The sequence below is a fragment of the Scardinius erythrophthalmus genome, assembly GCF_964197995.2.
Source record: "Scardinius erythrophthalmus genome assembly, chromosome: 6".
Classification (NCBI taxonomy): domain Eukaryota; kingdom Metazoa; phylum Chordata; class Actinopteri; order Cypriniformes; family Leuciscidae; genus Scardinius; species Scardinius erythrophthalmus.
Window position 1 is genome coordinate 29,738,179 of NC_138226.1, and position 24,051 is coordinate 29,762,229.

General features: G+C 38.1%; 1 protein-coding gene across 1 annotated transcript; it reads left to right on the forward strand.

Moving 5' to 3' along the window:
• Positions 1-298: 298 nt before the first annotated feature.
• On the forward strand, positions 299-21,161 carry LOC308691834 (cilia- and flagella-associated protein 91-like; the record flags this gene model as incomplete). The annotated part of the gene is made up of 14 exons (XM_081367397.1): positions 299-386; positions 538-614; positions 699-807; positions 3,245-3,422; positions 3,822-3,979; positions 6,386-6,568; positions 7,120-7,253; positions 7,348-7,461; positions 16,452-16,523; positions 16,611-16,757; positions 18,273-18,494; positions 19,398-19,546; positions 20,455-20,546; positions 21,004-21,161. The coding sequence occupies 14 exons, from the start codon at positions 299-301 to the stop codon at positions 21,159-21,161; spliced, it is 1,881 nt and encodes a 626-aa protein (XP_081223523.1).
• Between the last annotated feature and the right edge of the window lie 2,890 nt (positions 21,162-24,051).

Genomic DNA, 24,051 nt, shown 5'->3' on the forward strand with positions numbered 1-24,051 from the left:
CTGTATCTCTGCAAGTGCATAGTTGTTGGCCTTCAATAGTCTATGTCTAAACCACGTCTCTATATAACGCTTTTATATAAAGCTACGAATGAATAAAGATGAGTTCATCATTCATCAGACCGGAAAAACAACATATTTACATTACGGTTCTGACATGCGGATGTTGTGTTTGTATTGACTGCCCTCTAGCGGTGTTGTAGCGATAGTGACATGATCGGATGTTTACGATCTCCATGGTGACCATTACCTGTCTTACAAATAAAACACATAACGTTATCCACTCCAGTTGTAAGCAAACATGAGCGACTCGGTCACACGCACATTTCTGAAGAAAAATGAGGGCAGAAGGGGCTTCAGACAACAGAGGACATATGATTATTTGTACGGTGAGTTACACAGTTGCAAATCATTATTTGATTTTTACAATATAAATATATTTTAGAATAAATGAGATAAGGCTATTAAGAGGGTAGCCTATATATTGTGCCGTTTATCATAAAAAAAGTATTGAATTGTGGGTGATGGTGCTGTTTTTAGATCCAGTATATACATTGTCAGCTGATGTGGATCACGCCAGGGAAAACGTCCGTGCTCAGGCTTCACTGGATCGAGTGGTAAGGCGGTGTGATACTCATCCTTGCACTGCAGCCACGTTTGATTTTGTGGATGGAGATGATAAACAGCCCTGACTGAGTCAGACTGACTATCGGGAGAGTGAGACACAGACAGACCCCTACACTCCAGACCATGTGGTTCGTCCCAGGACAGCCTCCCCTGAGCTGCTCACACTGGCCACACTCACATGGGGTAAACCACATAAATATAATATAGTTGCATTTATTTTATGCTTTATTTTATACTGCCTCTTACTAGCTCCTGTTCAGGTTGACAATGAGATCCGTTCATACCAAAAACTATAACTCAGACATCCCAACCTGCAAATAAGACTTATTTGACAGGGGTACACTTTCATGTAGTCTGCCGTAAAATGTATCTTATACTTTCGTTTTTTGCATGTTTTTTTGTGGCACTCTCCCGTTGCCATGGCGCTCCTGTTTCTAGATACACTGAACCAAAGTCCTTTTAGGCAAGTCGTGCCACTCGGCCGCCATCTTGGCAACGCCTCCGGGCAGCTATTTCGGACTAACAAGACCAGGCTCCTATCTAAATGAATGGGCAGAGAGTCAGAACTGCACTTTCACTGGTCACCGGGACATAAAAACTGCATGTATAGAAACAGCAGTAAAATATGATGAAAATCGCTGAAAAAGTTTGATGACTTTGCCCCAAAATAAGGTTTAAAATGCCCTTTTCCCCACAGGTTATACCTTTACTACGCATGCGCAAGGGTTCACGTTCACGACACCAAACTTCATTTACGTCTCTATCCAGAATGCCGGTGTTGTGCCAAGCACTTAAACAATTATATGTATTTAAATGTCTGAAACCTAAAATAAACATTATGTGGTTAAACACACTGAACAGTTGTGATAGAGCCTATGACAAGCGCTGAGCGCGTCCGTCTTTGGCTCAGCGCCAGCCACAGCGCGAAAGCACAGGTTGAATATGGCAGTTATGTCACGTCACTGTACATTCGCTCCTTAGTGGTCAGCTGCTGACTGTTAAAAGCAGATGATTGGCTTTCCGGCGGGAGGGGCGGGACATGTGCATACAACCGCCATCTTTGCCGTTACGGGTTTTCCTTATATAGTTGTATTGAGGATTGAGGAAGTGGCATGTCTCATATAAATTGTCTCTGACTGAACTGATTAATAGAGAGCCTAAGTCCCTCCCCTTCCGGTCGACCACCATGGGACCTTATTTCGGAAAAATATTGTATGGTAGTCAATGGCGAGAGACAACAAATATTTTGATCTCGTTTGAATTGTGCCCTGATTTACACATATGATGTTCGTCAATTTAAAAGATACATTTTAAAGTCAAGAAAGTCGCAGCTTGATGTAAAACTGCTGAGGTATAAGACTGTGAAAATACGTAATTAGAAAGACTACAAACCCAGAAGACGCGCATGCGACGTCATACCTTTTCTCTCAATGAATGAAGCTAACTTTACTGAAGCTAACGTCTGTCATTTTTTCTATAGTCTTACATTATAATCGTAACGTTACGCCGTCATGCCTGAGTGTTTTGAGCCAGAATACACACATACGAGCAACGGATCTTGTGACGTACATAGTGCGAGACGAGAGATGTAGTTCATTGAGCGATTTTCACATAAAACTAAACGTTACTCTTCTGTTTTATGACAAACTGCGACTTTCTTGACTTTCATAATTACCTTTTAAATTGACAAACATCATATGTGTAATTCAGGGCACAGTTCAGACGGAATAAAAAGATAAGTTATCTCTCGCCATTGACTTCCATACATATTTTTTCCGAAGTAAGGTCCCATGAGCCGGAAGCGGAGGGGCGGGACTTAGGCTCTCTATTCGGTTCGGGAGAAGCGATAAAACCCGCCCACACTGACAATTGATTGGTTGATTTACCGAAACAGGCCAATCAGATGCTCTCTATCTTACGTGCGCACACACGCAAGGTCTCTCGCTCCCTCTCCCTCTCTGCTGTGCACGCGCGCTCTTGCTCGCTCGCTCTAGATTCCGGGAGATTTTAACTCATTTGCGGGTATCAGGGAGCCGCTATCAATATGCGGGAGACTCCCGGAACTTCCGGGAGACTTGGGATGTCTGATAACTGTTAATACAACGATAACTATAAAGTTTTAATAATTGTTCTAATTCTATGAGAATAGGGAAGTCCACACCACAACTATAATGATAACAACACAGAATAGCAATATCATTGGAATCCCTTTCAGAACATTCTTCCAGCTGATGAACGATAAAAACATTAACAGCCAATCAGAATCCACCCAAGTTTAAAGATCTTGAGCATTTAAAGTCACCTTGAAATCAAAATGGATAATTCTAGTTTTGCTTTTTAAAGGAATTTTACAGTTTTTTAAATTCATGTTCCCTAACCTTTAATCAAAATAACTTCTCTTCTTTGATGATTTTTTTTCCCGGGACAACCTGTCAGTCACATGACATCACAGCAATAGTAAACCACAACCATGATCCAATCAATTCCCGATAAAGAAAGTTCTTGTTCGAGAAGCCTTTTCACTTGGATATATGTCACAATAGGGAAGAAAATATAAGTTATATTTATACAGTAGTTAATGTTCTTGGTGTGAATGGCCTTATCCCTGGTTGTTTTCCAGGCTGTGGGCTGCCTGCAGGGCTAGCGGAAGTGGAGATGATCGAGAGGGCGAGAATGAAGAGAGCATGGGAGGCAACTCTGCCCCCGCTGGACGACCTCTCTCAGCTTGACAAAAGAAGAAGGATGATGGAGGAGATGGAGAGGAAAGAGTGGGCCTTCAGAGAAGAGGAGATTGAAAAGTGAGCACTACCTGAAGTAACAGTTTGCCAAAAAAATGTTTACTCACAAAGTAAATGTGAATCTTTAGAAGAATATCTTCTTTCGAAGAGAATACTCTCTTCCATATAATAACAGTGGATTGGGACTGGGTTTGTCAATGTCCAAAATGACAACTTAAGTACCATATAAGTTTTATAAAAGCAAGATCCATATAAGGTCCACATTGACTTTTGTTGTATGGACAAATATCCCCGAAACATCTTTCAAAATATCTCCTCTTGTATTACGCAGAAGAGTACCATATGTATTTTTTGGGGATAAACTAATTAATTTAACAACAGTATAAAGAAATACTATCTGTACTTCTGCGATGCACAAACACGTACATGCTGACTTTTGTTTTACTTGTGTTTTGTTAGGCTACAGGAGGCACGACAGACCCTTCTGGTGCAGCTCTTGCGTCAGAGAGAGGAGAAGCAGGAGGAGGTCAAGATGGAGCGACTGGAAGTGAGCTTTTCCCAGCTCCAGCAAGAGAGGGATGCGCGGATTAAGAAGATACGCAAAGACTACATCATTTGTGAGGCCACAGTTAGATAAATAATCATCATAATGAAGTACTTAAAAAGGGCAAATTTTTTACGTCAGTCCTCATGAAATCTGAATTGAAGTTTTGTTGCTTTTAGACCATGCGTGTTTGCTTTGAGACCATACACTATATATATTACAGGGATGGAATTTTTCTAATATTTAATGCATGTATTTTATAATGTAAATATATGGTCTGACGCGCTGTGTGTTTTAGAATGAATGTGGCATTTTGTTAATTTATACGCAAGCAGCTCATGATCCAGTGTTTTCAGTCTTGAAAAATGCAATTCCCAAATTTGAATTTATAAATATGTTGTCAACAAAAGATAAGCTTTAAGGTCTCCCAGCAGTTTTCTGCCCAAATATAAGCTCTGTAGTTTAACGTTTCAAAGCAAAGAAGACAGCCATAGATTTTTTTTATTGTAATTTGACTGTTGTTCTGTTAAATAAATGCTAATTATTATTATTATGAATGCACAATAGTATTGTTGCATTAGTAATATACACTGCCCGGCCACAAAAAAAAGTCGCTGTTTGGATTTAAATAGGCAAATACTTAAGAGTTTACATTATTGCAGTGATTATTATGTTTCTAGCATGTTAAACAGGTCTTCTAACCCTAATTGATGGAGTGTATAGCTTTTCATTTCTTAAACAACCATGTAGGAAGACACATCATGGCCATATTCCAGGATAACAATATCAAGATTCATCAGGCTCAAACTGAAAGAATGGTAGAAGGAGCATGAAGAGTCATTTTCACACATGAATCGGCACCTCTGAGTCCAGAACTTAAATTGTCTCTTAACTCTTGCATTGTCAGTACAAGATTTTGACCAAAAATTGATGCACCTCTTAACACTGCTTGAAGTGGGCCGATATGCACCTGTAATGCGTATAATAACACCACCCCCTAATCCTAACCCCTCCACCACAACTAATCCTAAACCTACCAATACTAGTATACATCGCACTTTCAGAGCCGAAACAAACTAAACGGATCAATTGTCTGTGCAATATGACTGAAGCGCGGTTAATATGATTGTGCATGATTGGTGTGCAAATCACTATAGAACCCAGCGCGCTTCAAAACTCTTAGAAGATTTGAGCGAGCTGTTCCCTTCGCGACGCTGATGGTGAAATGTGCAACCCATTTGAATTTGATTGAGAATTTACCACTTTAAAACACTGTGGAGAAAGTCAAAAGTGATCTAAAACAGCCACACAAACTGTGGAAAATAGGAGAAAATATCATCCTGCACCAACATAAATTAGAAAACTTAACTTATAAAAAATAAATAAAGAAAAAGTTAACATTGGCCTAAGCATGGTAATGAGGAACCATCCATGGTCTTAATTATAGGCTATCCTTTTTGTAACAATTTAAACAATTACAGGAACTGTTACTTTTTTCCAATTACAAGTTAGAATGAAGAGCTTTAAAGTCTGGACCTTCTTGAATTATTGACTAAACAACCGGTTTTTCCCATGTGTAAAATGTGTTCTGCTAATAATGACAGATATTAGGAAAAACCTGGCTTTCAGATATTCCATGAGATGACAGGATTAACAAGTTAGTTTGACTTCCATGGCACTTTGTAAACAAGTAATTGTTGACTAGGTTATTACTTTATTGCAGTTATGCTCTCAACCAACTTTGCATGTGTGTAATAAACCTTATGAGGGAGCATGACCCGGGACCCCGCTACGGTTCACACTTCAACTGGACTCAGAGCTGCCAATTCATGTGTGAAAATGACTCTTCATGCTCCCTCTGCCATTCTTTCACAATTTGAGCCTGATGAATCTTGACATTGTCATCCTGGAATATGGCCATGATGTGTCTTCTTATGTGGTTGTTTATGAAATAAAAAGCTACACTCTCCTTCAATTAGGGTTAAAAGACCTGTTGCCAAACATATAACATGCTAGAAACATAATAATCACTGCAATAATGATCCAATAATTGACTGAAGTATTTGCCTATTTAGTATTTGCAACCTTTTTTTTTCTTTTTTTTTTTTCTTTTTTGCCAGCAGTGTATTTCTTTACTGTTTTAATTGTTATAATTTAAATAATTAAATATTCTGTGAATAATAATAACATATTATTAACAAAATAACAAAATTATTATTGTTGTTTTTGTATAGTCATATTGAATGGGGAAAACTGTACTAGCACTAGACTTTTATTCTGTTGGTTTTCATGAGTCAGAATAAAAAGTCATCATTCCCAAAATCACTTATTTAAAGCTAAATAAAACATAGCATGTATTGAGAGCTGTCAGGACATTTTTGGGTTTAAATTATGTGTTTAAATCAGATTACCCTCATTTATAAAAATAATCATTTAAAAACTGACATAATTTAAACTAACGTCTTTCTGTTTCTCACAGCAATGCGGAAGCTTCTGGCAAAGCGCAAGAATGTGGAGGGAAAGCTGGAGAGACGTGATATTATAAAGGATCATTCTGATTATGGGTCTCAGACATACGCTCCTCTGTCTCGGACTGGCCAGATCCCCGAGCGAAATTCCAATCGCTATGTGGTGAAGAGTCCCTTTCTCAGCACGTATCAAGGTCTGCTTCTGCTTGCACATCAGCTAGGTTGACTCTTCAAGACAGACTAACGTTTCTTGTTAATTATTTTTTATCAATTTCTTCACATATACACTGATATTTTTTTATTTTCACATCATTCTTTGTTAAATGTTTTTGAAGTTTGAAGATTTCCTTTCTTTCTTTTTCTTTTTTAAATTAAAAAAATCTTTTTTCTTTAATTAATTAATTCTTCCAAATCACTTTCTTTCTTTCTTTTTTTTTTTTTTTTTTTTTTTTAATTTTCTTCTTCCAAATCAAATCATATGTCTCATTGAGAAAAGATGAGCTATTACTTTTCTAAGCAATTACAATGATTTCTAGGCTAACAGTGTTCACCTGGTGGATGAAAAAAGGGTAAAAATAAAATAACAAAATCTCTCCAGATCAAAATGTTATAGAGACTTAGGGGTTGGATCTTTTCACACACAGCACACTGCCAGGCACACCATTGACTTCTTTTTCCGAAAAATTCTTTCATCTCGTTTAAAATAAGGGATAAAGACCTGAAGTATCATCTCTGTGTTTCTTAGGTCTGTTAGAACTGGAGGCAGGTCTTTCTCCATCTGTCATCGAGCCTCAAATTAAAGTGCCAAGACCTAAAGAGACTAAAGGCTTCATCACACGCTCAGACCGCAGAGATCTAGAGCTCATGAAGACTCATCAGGTAATGAGCTGCTAGGTGCTTATCACACTTACTCACTCTGTGGGAAGAGAAAATGAAGTGGCAGATATCACCCTGAGCTCTCCTTTCCCACTAGGCTCTGAAAGAGAAAAAGGTCTGCAGGGTGGAAAAGAAGCCTCTGCGGTTCCTCTTTAAGAAGGAAAAACCTGCTCCACGACCCCTAACCCCTGCGGTGGATGAGCCCCCTGAGGTACAGCCCACGTTCATGCTCTAGACAATTCAGGTCTTCCTTCTGACGTGCAGTTTGCAAGTCAAAACGTGTCTGAATACGGGCGGTTTGGATAGCTTTAGGTACAAGGACATCTATGTGATTCTTTAAACTCACTTATATTTTCAAAGAAATAATCATACTTGAGTTATTTCAAAGACAATAGAATTATGAAATTAGTCAAGTCAAGTCATCTTCATTTATATAGCGCTTTTAACAATGTAGATTGTTTCAAAGCAGCTTTACAGAGATAAACATATAATTTAAGGTAACAGAGATTGTTTTGGCTTTATAGCGGTTCTTTAATAAAGTTATTTTCCAGCTAAAGTTAGTTTTGATTGATTCGCTTCCGTCGCAACGATCATTTGTTATTAAATTTGGGGCCGCTAAGACGACACCATTCTCTCTACACAGACTTTAAACGCGAACCTGTGAGAAACGCTGATGGCGCTGATGCCATTCTTATGATGTAACGAGTACATCAGGATTTATGGGAAGTGTTCCCGGTTCCAGCTGACCTAATCTATGCAGCCTAACATTGAATTATAGAAGTCTATAATGTATTATGTGTATGCTAGGTCAAAGAGATGTGTCTTTAATCTAGCTTTGAACTGACAGAGTGTGTCTGCTTCCCGGACAATGGTAGGAAGACTGTTCCAAAGTTTTGGCGCTAAATAGCAGAAGGATCTACCGCCAGCAGTCGATTTTGATATTCTAGGTATTATCAATTGGCCGGAATTTTGAGATTGCATTAGACGTGAAGGACTATAATGCGTTAAGAGCTCGCTCAAGTACTGCGGAGCTAAACCATTCAGTGCTTTGTAAGTAATCAGCAATATTTAGGGCCCGAGCACCGATGGTGAGAGGACCCTATTGTTTTTGCTCCGTTTATTATTATTCTTCTCCAAAGTGAATCGCTTTTTAGAGGGCCTTAACATGCTCGAAAACTCATGAAACTTTGCACACGCTTCAGAAGTGTGAAAGAAGTGGTGAAAATTTACGTGTGATATGGTTTTCAAAATTGGGGGGGGGGCAAATTCGGTAAATTATTGCCCCCACATTTTGCCCCGGCTCTAGGTTTCACGCCCAGGTATGAAATTTGGTTCATACATGTAATGACCCAATACCTACAAAAAAGTCTCTTGGAGCATAGCTATTAACTATTTTGAACTTCCTCCTAGATTTTGTGCATTTTTCGTAATTTCATGATGTTGTACTTTAACGAACTCCTCCTACAGTTTTGATCTGATCGTCTTCAAATTTGGTGAGTGTAATCTAAAGACCTTAGCGACGTTAAATTGCGAAGATCTTGAGTTTTCGTCGAAGGGTGTGCCCTTGGCGGCCTGACAAATCTATCTATAAATTACAGGAACGTCTGTCTGTCTGTGTGTCTGTTAACCGTATATCTCTCGAACCGTTAGTCCGATGGATTTCAAACTTGACAGGTGTCTCGCTACGGGCACGAGTAAGTGCAGTGTCAAGTTTGATGTTGTTTGGATGAGAAATGCAAAATATATCGTTAAATATATCATTTTTAACAGGTTGTGGTTTAAAAATAAACATTCTGAGTATCGGCCGAAGAAGCCCCAAGAAGGTTGTGGTTTAAAAATAAACACTCTGACATAAACACTCAGTCAGCTACACTGTTTACTTCTGAATATTATAGTTTGGTTCCAGAACGTGATAAATCCATATTGATTAATTTGAGTAAAAATGTGTTTTCTTTACCAAGAAAGTGACAAGATGAAAACCACTATTTTCTGTTTCAAACTTTCACATAGCATCTTTAGGTTATAATATCATAAATTCAAATCCAGATTTGGATTTTCAAAGATTTATTATAAAAACTGATTATTTTCCCCCAAAAATGCAATAAATTCATGACACTTTTTTTCAAAATGCTATTGAAACTGTTGAAAGCCATCACTAAGAAATATCTTCTGAACTTTTTTGACGGTGATCAGCTCACAAAAACTGATTTTGCACGGGCACTTTGCACTGCTCCCTGAATCGCGACGCGCTTATTAATTTGTGGATGTTAACTGAATCTATAAGTCAGCTATGCTGTTTACTTCTGAATATTATATTTCATTCTGGTGCGCTTAACGTTATCGCAACTGTGTAATAGTGGCCTATGCTATTCACCAACTAAACATATCCTATTCAATGCGTTCAATGCGAATAGTAGCCTATTCACAAACTGTTTGCTCAAGCGTAGCGTTTTCTCGGAGTTCACTGTGTGCTTTCTACCATGCACAAATAAAAATGTCTCTGAACTTTTGCTGTGTAATTGTAACAATGAGCACTCAAACACACCAAACCAACAATTACTAAAAACACACACAAAAACAGATTTTTCACGGGCATTTTGCACTAGTGTACACCAAATTTCAGCCTTTTGGTGATTTATGCATGATAAGATAAGTTCAATATTAATGTTGCTTGCAGTTCCGATGTTGCTAGGCAACCACAGACAGCCTGCAGTAACTCAGGCATACGATGTCCAATCGGCCCCAAACTTCACACTTTTGAAAAGAGTCCTGTCCTGAACACGTGACCATGCTCATATTTGGTCATAGCAATAGCGCCACCTGCTGGTAGCAGGAAGTGTGGCAAATACAAATTACTTTGACATAGTCCACCTATATTTATTATCATTACATATTGCCCACCGTGCTCTGTTTTCCTAAAGGCGCCGGGTGGCGGTGGCACGGGTGCGAGGGCCCTTTTCATCGCTGCTTGCAGCTTTAATTTAAAATTGATGTTTAATAGGCAACCAATGCAGTTTTGACAGAACCGGGCTAATATGGTCATACTTCCTGGTTCTGGTAAGAACTCGAGCTGCTGCGTCTTGAACTAGCTGTAGTTTGTTTATTAAGCACGCAGGACAACCACCCAGTAGAGCATTACAATAATCTACCCTTGAGGTCATGAACGCATGAACTAATTGTTCCGCATTTGTCAATGAGAGCATATGGCGTAATTTAGATATATTTTTAAGATGGAAAAATGCGGTTTTACAGATACTAGACACGTGACTTTCAAATGAAAGATTGGTATAAAAAAGAGCACACCCAGGTTCCTAACCGACGACGAAGAAGACTCGACAGAGCAGCCATCAAGTGTTATACAGTATTCTAGGTTATTACGTGAGGAAGTTTTTTGTCCAATAATTAGAATCTCTGTTTTTTCAGAATTAAGTAGTATGAAATTACGAGTCATCCAATTTTTTATATCAGCTATGCATTCCATTAATTTTGTGAATTGGTAAATTTCGTCTGGGCATGAAGAAATATAGAGCTGAGTATCGTCGGCATAACAGTGAAAGCTAATGCCATGCTTCCTAATGATATCTCCTAAGGGTAGCATGTACAGAGTGAACAGCAGCGGTCCTAGTACTGAGCCTTGTGGTACGCCATACTGAACTTGTGATCGATAAGACATCTCTTCATTTACTGCTACAAACTGATAACGGTCAGATAAGTAAGGGATAATGTATAGAGAGGCGGTCGTTATAGCGAATAACAACCCCGACAGGCTGAACAGGACCCCGACGCGAAAAGTTCAGTGACATTTTTATTTGTGCATGGTAGAAAGCACACAGTGAACTCCGAGAAAACGCTATGCTTGAGCAAACAGTTTGTGAATAGGCAACTACAAATGATGGCCGTGAAAATATAATATTCAGAAGTAAGCAGCATAGCTGACTTACAGATACAGATACAGTTAACATCCACAAATGAATAAGCCCGTCGATTCAGGGAGCAGTGCAAAGTGCCCGTACAAAATCAGTTTCTGTGTGTGTTTTTAGTAATTGTTGGTTTGGTGTATTTGAGTGCTCATTGTTACAATTACACAGCAAAAGTTCTGTGACATTTTTATTTGTGCATGGTAGAAAGCAAATACTGATACTGACATAATGACACAATAAATGTGGAAAATATAACTACACGATTCAGGGAGCAGGCTACACAGTGAACTCCGAGAAAACGCTACTTAAGCTCCGCTGCTTTCTTCGACCCTCTCTGTCTCTGGTCCTGGGCTGTGCTCACTCAGTGTGCAGTGTGAGAGGGGGAGTGGCCAACAGCTAGAGCGGCAAAAGCCAGTGTGTGCTTCTTTTACCGATATACATTTAACAATATCTTTTGCATTTCTTATCAAACTTGGCACTGCACTTACTCGTGCCCGTAGCAAGACACCTGTCAAGTTTGAAATCCATCGGACTAACGGTTCGAGAGATATGCGAATAACACACACACACACACACACACACACACACACACACACAGAAAGTCGTTCCCATAATGTATAGATAGATATAATATACAGAAGTAAACACCGTAGGTGACTTACAAATTCAGTTAACATCCACAAATGAATAAGCGCGACGATTCAGGGAGCAGGCTACACAGTGAACTCCAAGAGAATGCTACGCTGGAGCAAACAGTTTGTGAATAGGCTACTACAAATGATGGCTGTGAATAAAATCTAATATTCAGAAGTAAACAGTGAAGCTGACAGAGTGTTTATGTCAGAATGTTTATTTTTAAACCACAACCTTCCTGGGGCTTCTTTGACCCATACAATCCTCTAATGTCAGAATGTTTATTTTTATACCACAACCTTCTAAGTGCTTCTTTTACCGATATATTTAATGATATCTTTTGCATTTCTCATCGAAACAACGTCAAACTTGGCACTGCACTTACTCGTGGCCGTAGCAAGACACCTGTCGAGTTTGAAATCCATCGGACTAACGGTTCGAGATATGTGAATAACAGACATACAGACACACACACAGACATACAGACACACACACAGACATCTATAGATAGACTAGTGCAAAATCAGTTTTTGTGTGTGTTTTTAGTGATTGTTGATTTGGTGCCCGTGAAAGAGACTGTGAACGCATCAAAATCAGTTTTTGTGTGTGTTTTTAGTAATTGTTGATTTGGTGCCCGTGAAAGAGACTGTGAACACATCAAAATCAGTTTTTGTGTGTGTTTTTAGTAATTGTTGATTTGATGCCCGTGAAAGAGACTGTGAACGCATTGAATTCAGGGAGCATGCTAGGTTACTACAAATGATGGCTGTGAATCCACAACTTTCCTGCGAGTCTTAATGGGCGTCGTCATGACACTCGATACTTCCTGTTGCCGGTATCTCAGTTCCGGTTTAGCCTAACGCTTAATGAAAACAGCACACAGGGGATACTCGCGTTGCGGTAAAAACGTATGAAACTGATTACTGACAAGTAGTAATGCTGACAGATAAGCAATGGCTCCTTGTGGCTCAACGTGTAACGTTGTCAGGTGTACAAACAACACGCGAAAACTGAAGGATTTAATGAATGGGAGCTGTTTCCAACATAAACGGACCCTCTACGCAGAAAGAGTGTTTCTTGTAACGCTACTTAGAAAAAACTGCAGTACAACTGTATATATTTTTAAGTGGTATGTTTATTGTTTTCAATAATTTGAAAATTAATTCGAGAATTAACTTGAATGTGCAGCAATTTGTACAGATAGAGAGTATGTAGGCCTACTATATTTGTTGTAACCATTAAATAGCATTTAGTTTCATATTTGTTCAAATATTATAATGTCATTTTTTCCATCTATGTTGATTATGAAAAGTGAACACCATGATAGGATGCATTGGGAGACATAGTGGGGTCAGACATGATTTTGTTAATGGGTCAGACATGATTAAGCTTAATTTTCTTCATTAAGTTTTGTTTTGTAGAAAGAACCTTTCTTTAAAGTGAATTTCGTTTTGTATAAATTGTATCTTAATTTTAATACATTTTTCATCAACCAATTGCCTGGATCTAATACATAAGAAGCATATATAGCAGACAATATAAATCATGACATGTAGGCACCGGCGCGCCGCAGACGGCATTGCACGTGAACAGGAGCGCATCTCATCATAAATTAACCGAAACTCAGACATGAGAAATATAGCCTATCTTAAGAAAGCTTTAAATGTCTTTAAACGAAACAATTCAAAATGAAAAGAAATAGGCTAATCCAAGATGTGCATTTCTCTCTAGGTTATAGGCGCGTTCACTACGGAGGATGGCGATCGTCAACTTCATCTTTGCAGCAGACACTGACAGAAAACACTAGTTTAAAAATCAATGCACGCGTGTCACTGGATTTACAAATGCACATCTTGCTTATTGCACGCACACTCTGCACACATATGATGTCGAAATAACGAGATATTGTGTTGAAATAACATTATTAATAATAATAAATCTTTAATAATATTTGATTGAATGCCGAATGTTGTGCTTGTTCAATTTATCAAAATTAATACTTTAATTGTGATCATTAAAATAATTGAATATTAAATATTAAGTGGCCAATTTTTGCTCATTTATTAAAAGTATTTATATATATCTAGGACCCCCTCAGCACACGTTAAAAAAATATCTGGCGCCGCCCCTGGTTATAACGGCCCACGTATTAAAAATGATTGGGTCAAAATTGGGCTCGGGCTCATAATTACAGTTAATGTGTCGGGCCGGCTCGGACACAACGGGCTCAGGAAGGGTCGAGCTTGATTTTTTGGGCCCGATCAAAGCTCTACTCCTCATTATCCAAGCAAGTTGTTTGTGCTTGTTGAGGCTCTCTGATAGCGGTATCTTCAGGCTAACGTAAACCAGAAGTTCGTTACCGGCTTGTTCTACGTTGCCATTGAGATCACGGGAAAGGTCAGAGTTCGGGAAAGTCGTGGATAGAATAAAATATAATATTCAGAAGTAAACAGTGTAGCTTATCAGAATGTTTATTTTTAAACCACAACCTTCTTGGGGCTTCTTTGACCGAAACAACCCTCTAATGTCAGAATGTTTATTTTTAAACCACAACCTTCTAAAAATTATATATTTAACGATATCTTTAGCATTTCTCATCCAAACACTGCACTTACTCGTGCCCGTGGCAAGACACCTGTCGAATTTGAAATCCATCGGACTAAAGGCCCGTTCACAGACAAGGACGATAACTATAAAGATAACGATAAAGATATAATTCTAAAAATCGTTCTCCATATTAAAGAATAACAGAGTTCACACCACAACTATAACGATAAAGATATGAGGAACGATATCGTTGGGATCACTTTCAGAACGATTTTTTTCCAGCTGTCGAATGATAAAACACTGACAGCCAATCAGAATCCATTCTAATTTAAAGGTCTCGCGCATTTAAAATGGATCTGGATCATCCGGGCGCGCGCGTGCTTAGAATAAAAAGACCGTTATCGGTCGCTGGTGTGGACACATATATAGTTATCTTTATCGTTATCTTTATAGTTATCGTGCTTGGTGTGAACGGGCCTTAACGGTTCGAGAGATATGCGGTTAACAGACACACAGACAGACATACAGACAGACAGACAGACGTTCCTGTAATTTATAGATAGACTAGTGCAAAACACCCGTGCAAAATCAGTTTTTGTGTGTGTTTTTAGTAATTGTTGGTTTGGTGTGATTGAATGCTCATTATTACAATTACACAGCAAAAGTTCAGTGACATTTTTATTTGTGCATGGTAGAAAGCACAACGTGAACTCTGAGAAAACGCTATGCTTGAGCAAACAGTTTGTGAATAGGCTACTACAAATGATGCCCGTGAAAGAGACTGTGAACGCATTGAATAGGATATGTTTAGTTGGTGAATAGCATAGGCTACTATTACACAGTAGCGATAACGTTAAGCGCACCAGAATGAAATATAAAATTCAGAAGTAAACAGCATAGCTAACATATAGATTCAGTTTACATCCACAAATGAATAAGCGTGTCGATTCAGGGAGCAGTGCAAAGTGCAAAGTGCAAAATCAGCTTTTGTGTGTGTTTTTAGTAATTGTTGGTTTCTTGGTAAAGAAAACACATTTTTACTCAAATTAATAAAAATGGATTTATCACATTTTGGAACCAAACTATACCAAACTATAATATTCAGAAGTAAACAGTGTAGCTGACAGATTGTCAGAGTGTTTATTTTTAAACCACAACCTTCTTGGGGCTTCTTTGACCGATACAACCCTCTAATGTCAGATTGTTTATTTTTAAACCACAACCTTTTAAAAATTATATATTTACCGATATCTTTAGCATTTCTCATCCAAACAACGTCAAACTTGGCACTGCACTTACTCGTGCCCGTGGCGAGACACCTGCCAAGTTTGAAATCCATCGGACTAACGGTTCGAGAGATATGCGGTTAACAGACATACAGACAGACACACAGACAGACAGACAGACGTTCCTGTAATTTATAGATAGATATGTCATCATGTAATTGCAATTAACATGCAAGTTCCGCAAAACATTACATTCAGTTTCAGAAATTCTTTTAAAGTATATTGTTTCTGTAATAAGTACTCTTTAAAAAAGTGTTCTAAAGTGTTTTTTTTTTTTTTTTTCACAATGTGGTCAAAGGTCTTAATAGAACCAAAGTGACCTGAAGATACTATACCATTCAAAACTGGTATATATTTTTTTAAGGAAATCAATACTTTTTTTTCAGCAACAACACATGTAAAGACATTTCTAATGTTAAAAAAGATTTCTATTTTAAACAAATGCTATTCTTTTGAAAAGTTTCTTAAGCAACAAATCAGCATATGAGAATGATTTATGAAGGATCATGTGACACTGAAGACTGGAGTAATGATGCTGGAAATTAAGATTTACCATCACAGGCATAAATTTTAATTTTAATATATTAAATAGAAATCAACTCATTTAAAATGTTATAATATTTCATAATATTGCAGTTTTTACTGTATTATTTAATAAATAATAAATGCAGCATTGGTGAGCATAAGAGACTTCTTTCAAAATCAATAAACATCTTACTGGACCCAAACTTTTGAACTGGGTCTTTGTATCATTTATGATGACATTCTGTTTGTATGACTCATTTATCATTCTGAGACATCAATATCTATAACAGGGAGATGAGGAAAAGGAACTGGCCATCATCTTTCTGCAGAAAGTGCTCAGAGGAAGATCCACCCAGAATCAGGTAAGGCTCAGTGGGGGAGCGTGTTTTTTAACGGATGTCTTGTGTAGTTGTTGATGTGAATGGATAATGACATCTGTTGCGTGTCAGATGTTGGAGGAAAAGGAGAAACTATTGGAACTGATCCAAGAACTGCGTACCACACACGCACTGCAGAAGGAGGAACAGGACAAAAAGGATTCAGAAAAACAGGCCACACTTGCCTTGCAGAGACAGAGAGACATCCAGTCTGACAGAGTAAGACCGGAGATATAAATGATTCAGATATGATAATAAGCACCTATTGTACCATGAGAACTTTGACAGATAAAACTACATATTTATCTCAGTACAATCACAATATTGTCATGAAGATGCAAGGAGATGAACCCAAATGCAGACAGTGTACAATGAACACTAGGTTTATTGGGACAAAAACAGGAAAACAAAACCCACGAGGGGGCAAAACTTGGACAGGACAAGGAATCTTAGGCTGACAAGACTAAACTATGACTAGACAATAAACAAACAATACTTCTAACAAATACTCTCACAATGACAAGACTTTCCACAAGGTACTCACAGGTATGATTAGCAATGATAGTGAATAACACTCATGTAGGAATCACAATAAACCGACACAGGACAGCAAACACAAGGGGATTAAATAGGGAGAAACTAATGCAGACAGCTGGTGACACAGATGAAACAATAATGACTGACGAGGAGAACAAGGGGGCGGGGTAAGGTAATGAGACAACACAAGCACATGGTCCAAACACAAGGCCATGTGCTTGCACACAAAACACGGGTCTGTCATGATCCTGCCTCAAGACTAGAGAAAATCAAGGACACGAGGGCAGAATCATGACAAATATGGCTTTTGAGACATTCACAACATCACCTCTGCTTTAACATATACCACTGATCTTTTCAGGCTTTCATGGCTTCTCATGGGTCATGTCATGAAGTTTCAGATTTTCCAGCTATGAAAACAATATTCATATATTTGTATTTAATTTTCAGAGCTCAAAATTTCTCCCTCCACCCCATCAGTGAAAATTATTAAAACTACTGTAAGCTATTTTTAACAAAGTCTCTGATCATTACAGTCTGATCTTAACCATTTGTGGAGAATATTTTAGAATAAATTGATTGATAACTTGTGAAAAAGTGCAGCATAGCATGTATGTCACGAACACACACGGGAAACAGGAAGATCCGATAGCAGTATGTTTTTAATTAGGGTAATCCAAAAGCATAGTCTCCAGGCAGGGGTCAATATCAAACAAACAGTCCAAAACAATAAACCAAACAAGACAGACTCGGAAACAGACCTCAGAAGTGTCTCGGCATACAACAAGGACTTCGTAACAAACACTGAAACAGACAGGGTATAAATAGACAGAAACTAACAAGGTGACGGGAAACAGCTGTGTGCAATGATCAATTGAATAGACAGAACAGGATGATGGGAAATGTAGTCAAATGAGTGAATGACACCATGGGAAAAGAGGACCTCTAGTGGAGACCAAGGGAACACAAACCAGACACTGTGACAATGTAGGGAATGGTGCTTAAACAATATATATATATTTTAAAGTTTAATCTCAGGAAAAAAATATGTTTGAGCCTTTAAATAATTTGTTTCACGGTCTAAAAGAAACAATCACTGTGAACAAAACAATGATGCAAGAATTGACTATAATAAGCTATAGTAACTCAATTATGAAACTGATTAGATTCTTCTTATTCCTTCTGTCTTTCTCTTAGGTGTCTCAGATTGAGTCCTGTGTTGCTGGCCTGTCTGGGGGAGTGATCGTGGACATGCTGGACTTTTTGTCTAAAGAGTTGGTCCGGCTGCAGGAGGAAAGGCGAATCCACGCCTTTACGCTATTGGCTGAGAGAGACCGGCGTATCCGTGAGGCTGAGGAGAGTGGAAGGCGGCAGATAGAGGAAAGGAGACGCAGAGAGGAGGATGAGATATTTAAGCAGGTCACTAGAACATCAGTGTCAGTGGACAATAAATGTGCTCTTATTTCTACCCGACAAAATCCCTTGAACATACACGACCGTTCAAAAGTATGGGTTTGGGTTCGGTTGATTAGAACTTTCTATTCGTCAAATATACATTAAAAAGAAAATGTATCATCGTTGGCACCAAAAAAAAATTATGCAACACAACTGTTTTCAACATTGATAATAATAGGAAATGTTTCTTGAGCAACAAATCAACATATTAGAACGATTTCTGAAGAAGGATCATGTGACAAGATTGGAGTAATGGTGCTGAAAATTCAGCTTTGCATCACAGGAATAAAATAGTTTGTCAAGAAGGCAAAACCTTCAGTCTTCAGTCAGAAAAAGATATCTAAAATATTTAAAATAAGGATTTAAAAAATATATATATATATCTAATTAAAACACTTCAACACACACGTTTAAACAACTATAAAATCAGAAATGGACTTTCACTGTCGGCACTCCTGCTCGTGTGATGAGAGATGACACTGTCATCATGACACCTTCATGCACGGCTTTTCAAAATGTCCCAAAGCACAATAGTCACATATTCTATTTCAACATGAAAACTACAGCTAGCCAAATTAAAGAAAAGTGATAATGATTCTTAGATAGATTCTAGCATGAATTAACAAACTGCTAACATGTTTTAGCATTGCAAGCATGTTTCTACTATGAATTAACACATTGCTACCGTGTTTTACCATTTGTTGCTTGCATGATTTAACATATTGCAAGCATGTTTTAACATGTTGCTAACATGATTTAGCATTATTGTTTGCTTTTTCTAACATGATTTAACACGCGTGTCTAGCATTAACAATGTTAGCATGTTTCTAACATCAATTAGCATATCTGTATATCTTTTGGTATCAGGTGGTCAAGGTGCACCAGGACACAGTAAACATGTACCTGGAGGATGTCATCCTGGGCTCCACTAACCAGACAGCTGATGCCCAGGCCAGAGAGGAGATACACCGTAAGGCTGAGGAGCTGGACAACATCACCTATGCCATGGAGGAGACGTACGTTTCTAGTCTCGAATGCTATGACATCCAATTAAACCAGTTTGAAAATTTCACAACCAAATTGCTTATTGATGACAATGAACCACAAACTCTTATAATCATGCTGGTCTTTTCAGCATGGTAAAAATCTTTCAAACTGTCAAAACAGAACACTTCACTGCACTAAAGAAAAGGAATAAAATAAATAAATACACCTTTAGATTTCAGTATATTGACAAGATTCTGACATTCAAGACATGTTTGTCACTAGGTTTTATTAGATTCAAGATCACTGATGAGCTGCCAAGGATGAATCAGTTGAGAATAGATGCAAACATTTTGTTTTATTTTACTATTACTTTAACCACAATCTCTTCATTCATACTCTCTGTAAGTGTTTAGTTATGGCGGAAGCTATGCAATAGAGACCTTGAGAGAAAATAATGCATGTAAGGTGTACAGATGACTCACTTCTGCTTTCAGAAGGTCCTGAAAATAAAATATACAACGCCATGCTTAGATTTGTCAGACTAAGCAGGGTGACTCCCACCCATTGTGTTCAGCCTGTTCAAAAACTCTTATACTTCAAGGCAAAATGCAGAGAAACACAGTTACAGCCTAAGAAATATGTAATGTATGAAAAACATCTATGTCCACATATTCCTTCCCTCAATAAATAATAAATTATGGATGTCAGATGTGACAGTACAGCTGTGGGAAATCACTAGAATCAGGATACTGTGTATTTGCAGTCATATAAATAAACTAATAAACATTGAATAACCAAATTACAGAGATCATTGTTGTGTTGCCTTCGGTGAGACTGCCAGCATTGATTGTTTTAGAGTATTTTCTTTGTCACAAACCAAACAAATCAGCTCTAATCGGCCTGTGTTGTGTCTTTCTTGGTCTGTGTATACGTGCAGGAGGAGCAGTCAGCAGTCAGAAGAGATTGTGGCAGAACTCGTCTACAGATTCCTCATTCCAGAGGTCCAGAAGAAAGATGTCAGAGAAAGAAGTGGGTTATTCAATCAGGCAGATAATCAGTAAAATACCAAACATTTCTGTAATTTGGCTGCTTTTACCAAGTGACAGATGAATTTGTGCCAAATCATCATGCCTGTTATATTTAACCCTATAATAGAACTGATATAATATAGTAAAATATATATTAGTATAAATATAGGTTAATACTAATTTCTGTTACATATCCTTACAATATTTCAGCCGAATATAAATTATATGAAAAACATCTATGTCCACATATTCCTTCCCTCAATAAATAATAAATTATGGATGTATTATGGAACTATGGATAAATTATGGATCAATATTTCATTATTAATATAAGTTATAAATGTTAACTAGATGTGTTCTGTCTCACCACTCAGAACAGACATAAGAGCCAATCTCTGGTTGCGGCCCACTAGTTGAAACCCACTTTAAAAATGCAAACTTTGCTCATTTTCTTTTAGTTCGCCAGAGCCAGAGAAGGCATCTGCAAGCAGCCCGTTCAATCATCAGTAGCAGTCTAGGATCTTCTGCGGTCTCAAATCGGCCCCCATCGCCCTCAGACAGAGCCTCTTCAGCAGTCCTGAATGACATTCTCAGCACAAAACAATCTGATCAGTAATCCAACAGTAGACACTCACAACGGGAATGGAAAACATCTCGGGTACGTATGGTAACTCTCGTTCCGTGACGTCACGTCGGTAGGAGTTACCAATGAATTGTGATCACACTAGGAAGACCAATTGCCTTCGAGTGAAACTAAAACGAGCCAATGAACATTGGCATGCAAGATTTGCATTCCGCGCCAAATCTTGCATGCCAATGTTCATTGGCTCGTTTTAGTTTCACTCGAAGGCAATTCTGCCCTACAAAGCAAAAAGGCAGTAACTACGCAGAGTGCAGAACTGAGAAAAATGACTTTAAAGTTATCCTGTCATCCAGCCTAAGTAGTTGTAGGTAGATTATTGGACATGTGGCTGTTTTGTTACTTTATGTTAGCTTATTCTTTGTACATATCAATCCTCACATTTAATTTGATATTTTACCCCTATTTTGCAGTTACTGTATTCTTGCTTTGTATTACTTACTAAAAACGTGGCACCATACCAAGGAAAAAAGCAGTAACTACAGATTCTCCAAAAACTATTTTGCCACAACTTGGGCTCTGGGTGTGTTAGATACACTGTATTTGAATTAATTGGAACCATTTGTTTTCCTGAACATGGATATACCAATCCCAAACTAATTTGACCATTTTAGGTCAATATTTTCCACCCGGAAGCTGTTCTGGTGCTGAAACGGCTGCTTAAAGTCGCACATTGCTAAGCTGTATCAAGGTCCAAATGGGGACCATTTATTTTAAAAAGGACCACATTATTATGTGTGAGTATTAGATTAATGTGTGTCTGGGGGTGTTTCTGTATCTGTAATGTAGTATCTGCTATACCTACAAATCACATTAATGTTAAAGCACTGCAAAACAACTTTTCTTTGGAGCAAAACAAAATCATTTTGCCTACGTGTTTCTAATTTGTGTGAAGTTAGAAGGGTGAAATCGCAAATGTTAAAACCGTCCCGTGAGTAGGCCTATGTCTCGATACCAAAATTCCAGTAGTCGGTACCGATACCATTCAAATTTTACGGTTCTCGGTACCAATTTCGGTACCACAGCAAAATCTGTTGAAATTTTTCTATTTTATTTAACTGTTTGGGAAAAAAAAATATTTATGACGGTGATCATAAGTAAATAATACATAAGCATTGAAGGCTACATGCTGTTTAAACATAAATATTGCTTATAAAAAAATCAAGTGAAAATTAAGCAACCCTCTATGCACACATTATTTTTAGTAGTAGTAGTAGTATTTTTAATACATGGAGACGTGGCTAAATCTACTGTACAGTAGCCTAATATAATTATTTCTGTCAATTTCTTCAAGTTAAACCGAACTTTTATTTTGACGGGTTGCCGTGAAGACCTTTGAGTTTCTGTGTGTGTATGATATGACGATAGTTTTTCTCAAATTAAACGGTAAAATGCTCATGAAGTGACTCTCAGAGCGGCTCTGGATATGAATTTCATCATGCCATCATATCGTGAGGCAGCAGAGACTGAAAACAGCGCGAGCGTCACTCATGCTTGTGTGTGTGTGTGTGTGTGTGTGTGTGTGTGAGAGAGAGAGAGAGAGAGAGAGGTACCGTAAATACCGCGCATCTGCGCCATTCATTCACAGAGACAAGCAGAACATGCAGGGTTAATGTTTAAATTGTCTTTTTGCGGTTTAATATATTATACACAGACACTATATCGTGGTATATGCCGGCTACGTCAATATGCACTTAGATAAACATAGAAGCAACTGCAGCTCCTATTACAGAAATGCTGGTATCGTCACATTTAAAAAATTTCAGTACCGAAGTACCGGTACTTTTGACAACACTACCCGTGAAGATGCCGCGAAATCATCTGTGTGTGTTCACCATGGCAACAGTAACTTCACTGCGCAGCAACACGGTTATTTTTTTGTTAGGTAAAACATAACAAGAACACAGTAATGGATGTTACTGTACTCATGCTTTGTTTCACGAGGGCTTTTTGCAGTTACTGTACAAACGACTACCATTTTTCTCCAAAACGACACACATTTGAGATAAGATGTTTTGTCACATAACAAAGGATGCCTTGAATGTCATGAAAATGATAATAACTCATTTTTGACCAAAAATGCAGTTACTGCCTTTTTGCTTTGTAGGGCAGAATTGGTCTCCCTAGCATGATCCCAATTCGTTGGTAACTCCTACCGACGTGATGTAAGAGTGACCGAATGAAAAGGGAACATGCAGACTGAGCCCAAGGGGTCGAGGTGGTGTCCGCAAAATAATATAGAATTCATAGACAATTGGAAAAGTTTTTGGGGCAGACCTGACCTGTTGAAAAGCGATGGTATTCATCCCTCCTGGGATGGTGCTGCTCTTCTCTCTAGTAATATGGCACATAGTCTTAGAGCTCAAACATGACAATTTTGGGCTCAGGTCGGGAAGCAGACAGACTGGCTAAACCGACCGTCTGCTAGCTGTCTCACGTCACCAAGGTCAGATAAATCCCATCACATAAAGCCTCTTTCACCTAGCTATCATCATATAGAGACTGTGTCTGTTCCCCAAATGAGGACATACAAAAAACTCCTAAACCCATTCAAGGGTAAAAATGTAATTGATGTTCAACAAATAAAAAACAGATATAATACGGATGAACAAATGATAAAGCTTGGGTTGCTGAAAATTCGATCCCTTGCTTTAAAAGCACTCATTGTTAATGATATGATTACAGACTATAATCTAGATGTGCTGTGTTTGACAGAAACCTGGCTAAAACCAAACGATTACATTACTTTAAATGAGTCCACCCCGCAAGATTACTGTTATAAACATGAACCTCGTCTGAAAGGCAAAGGGGGAGGTGTTGCTGTAATTTATAGTAATATCTTCAGAATTACTGAGAAGTCTTGTTT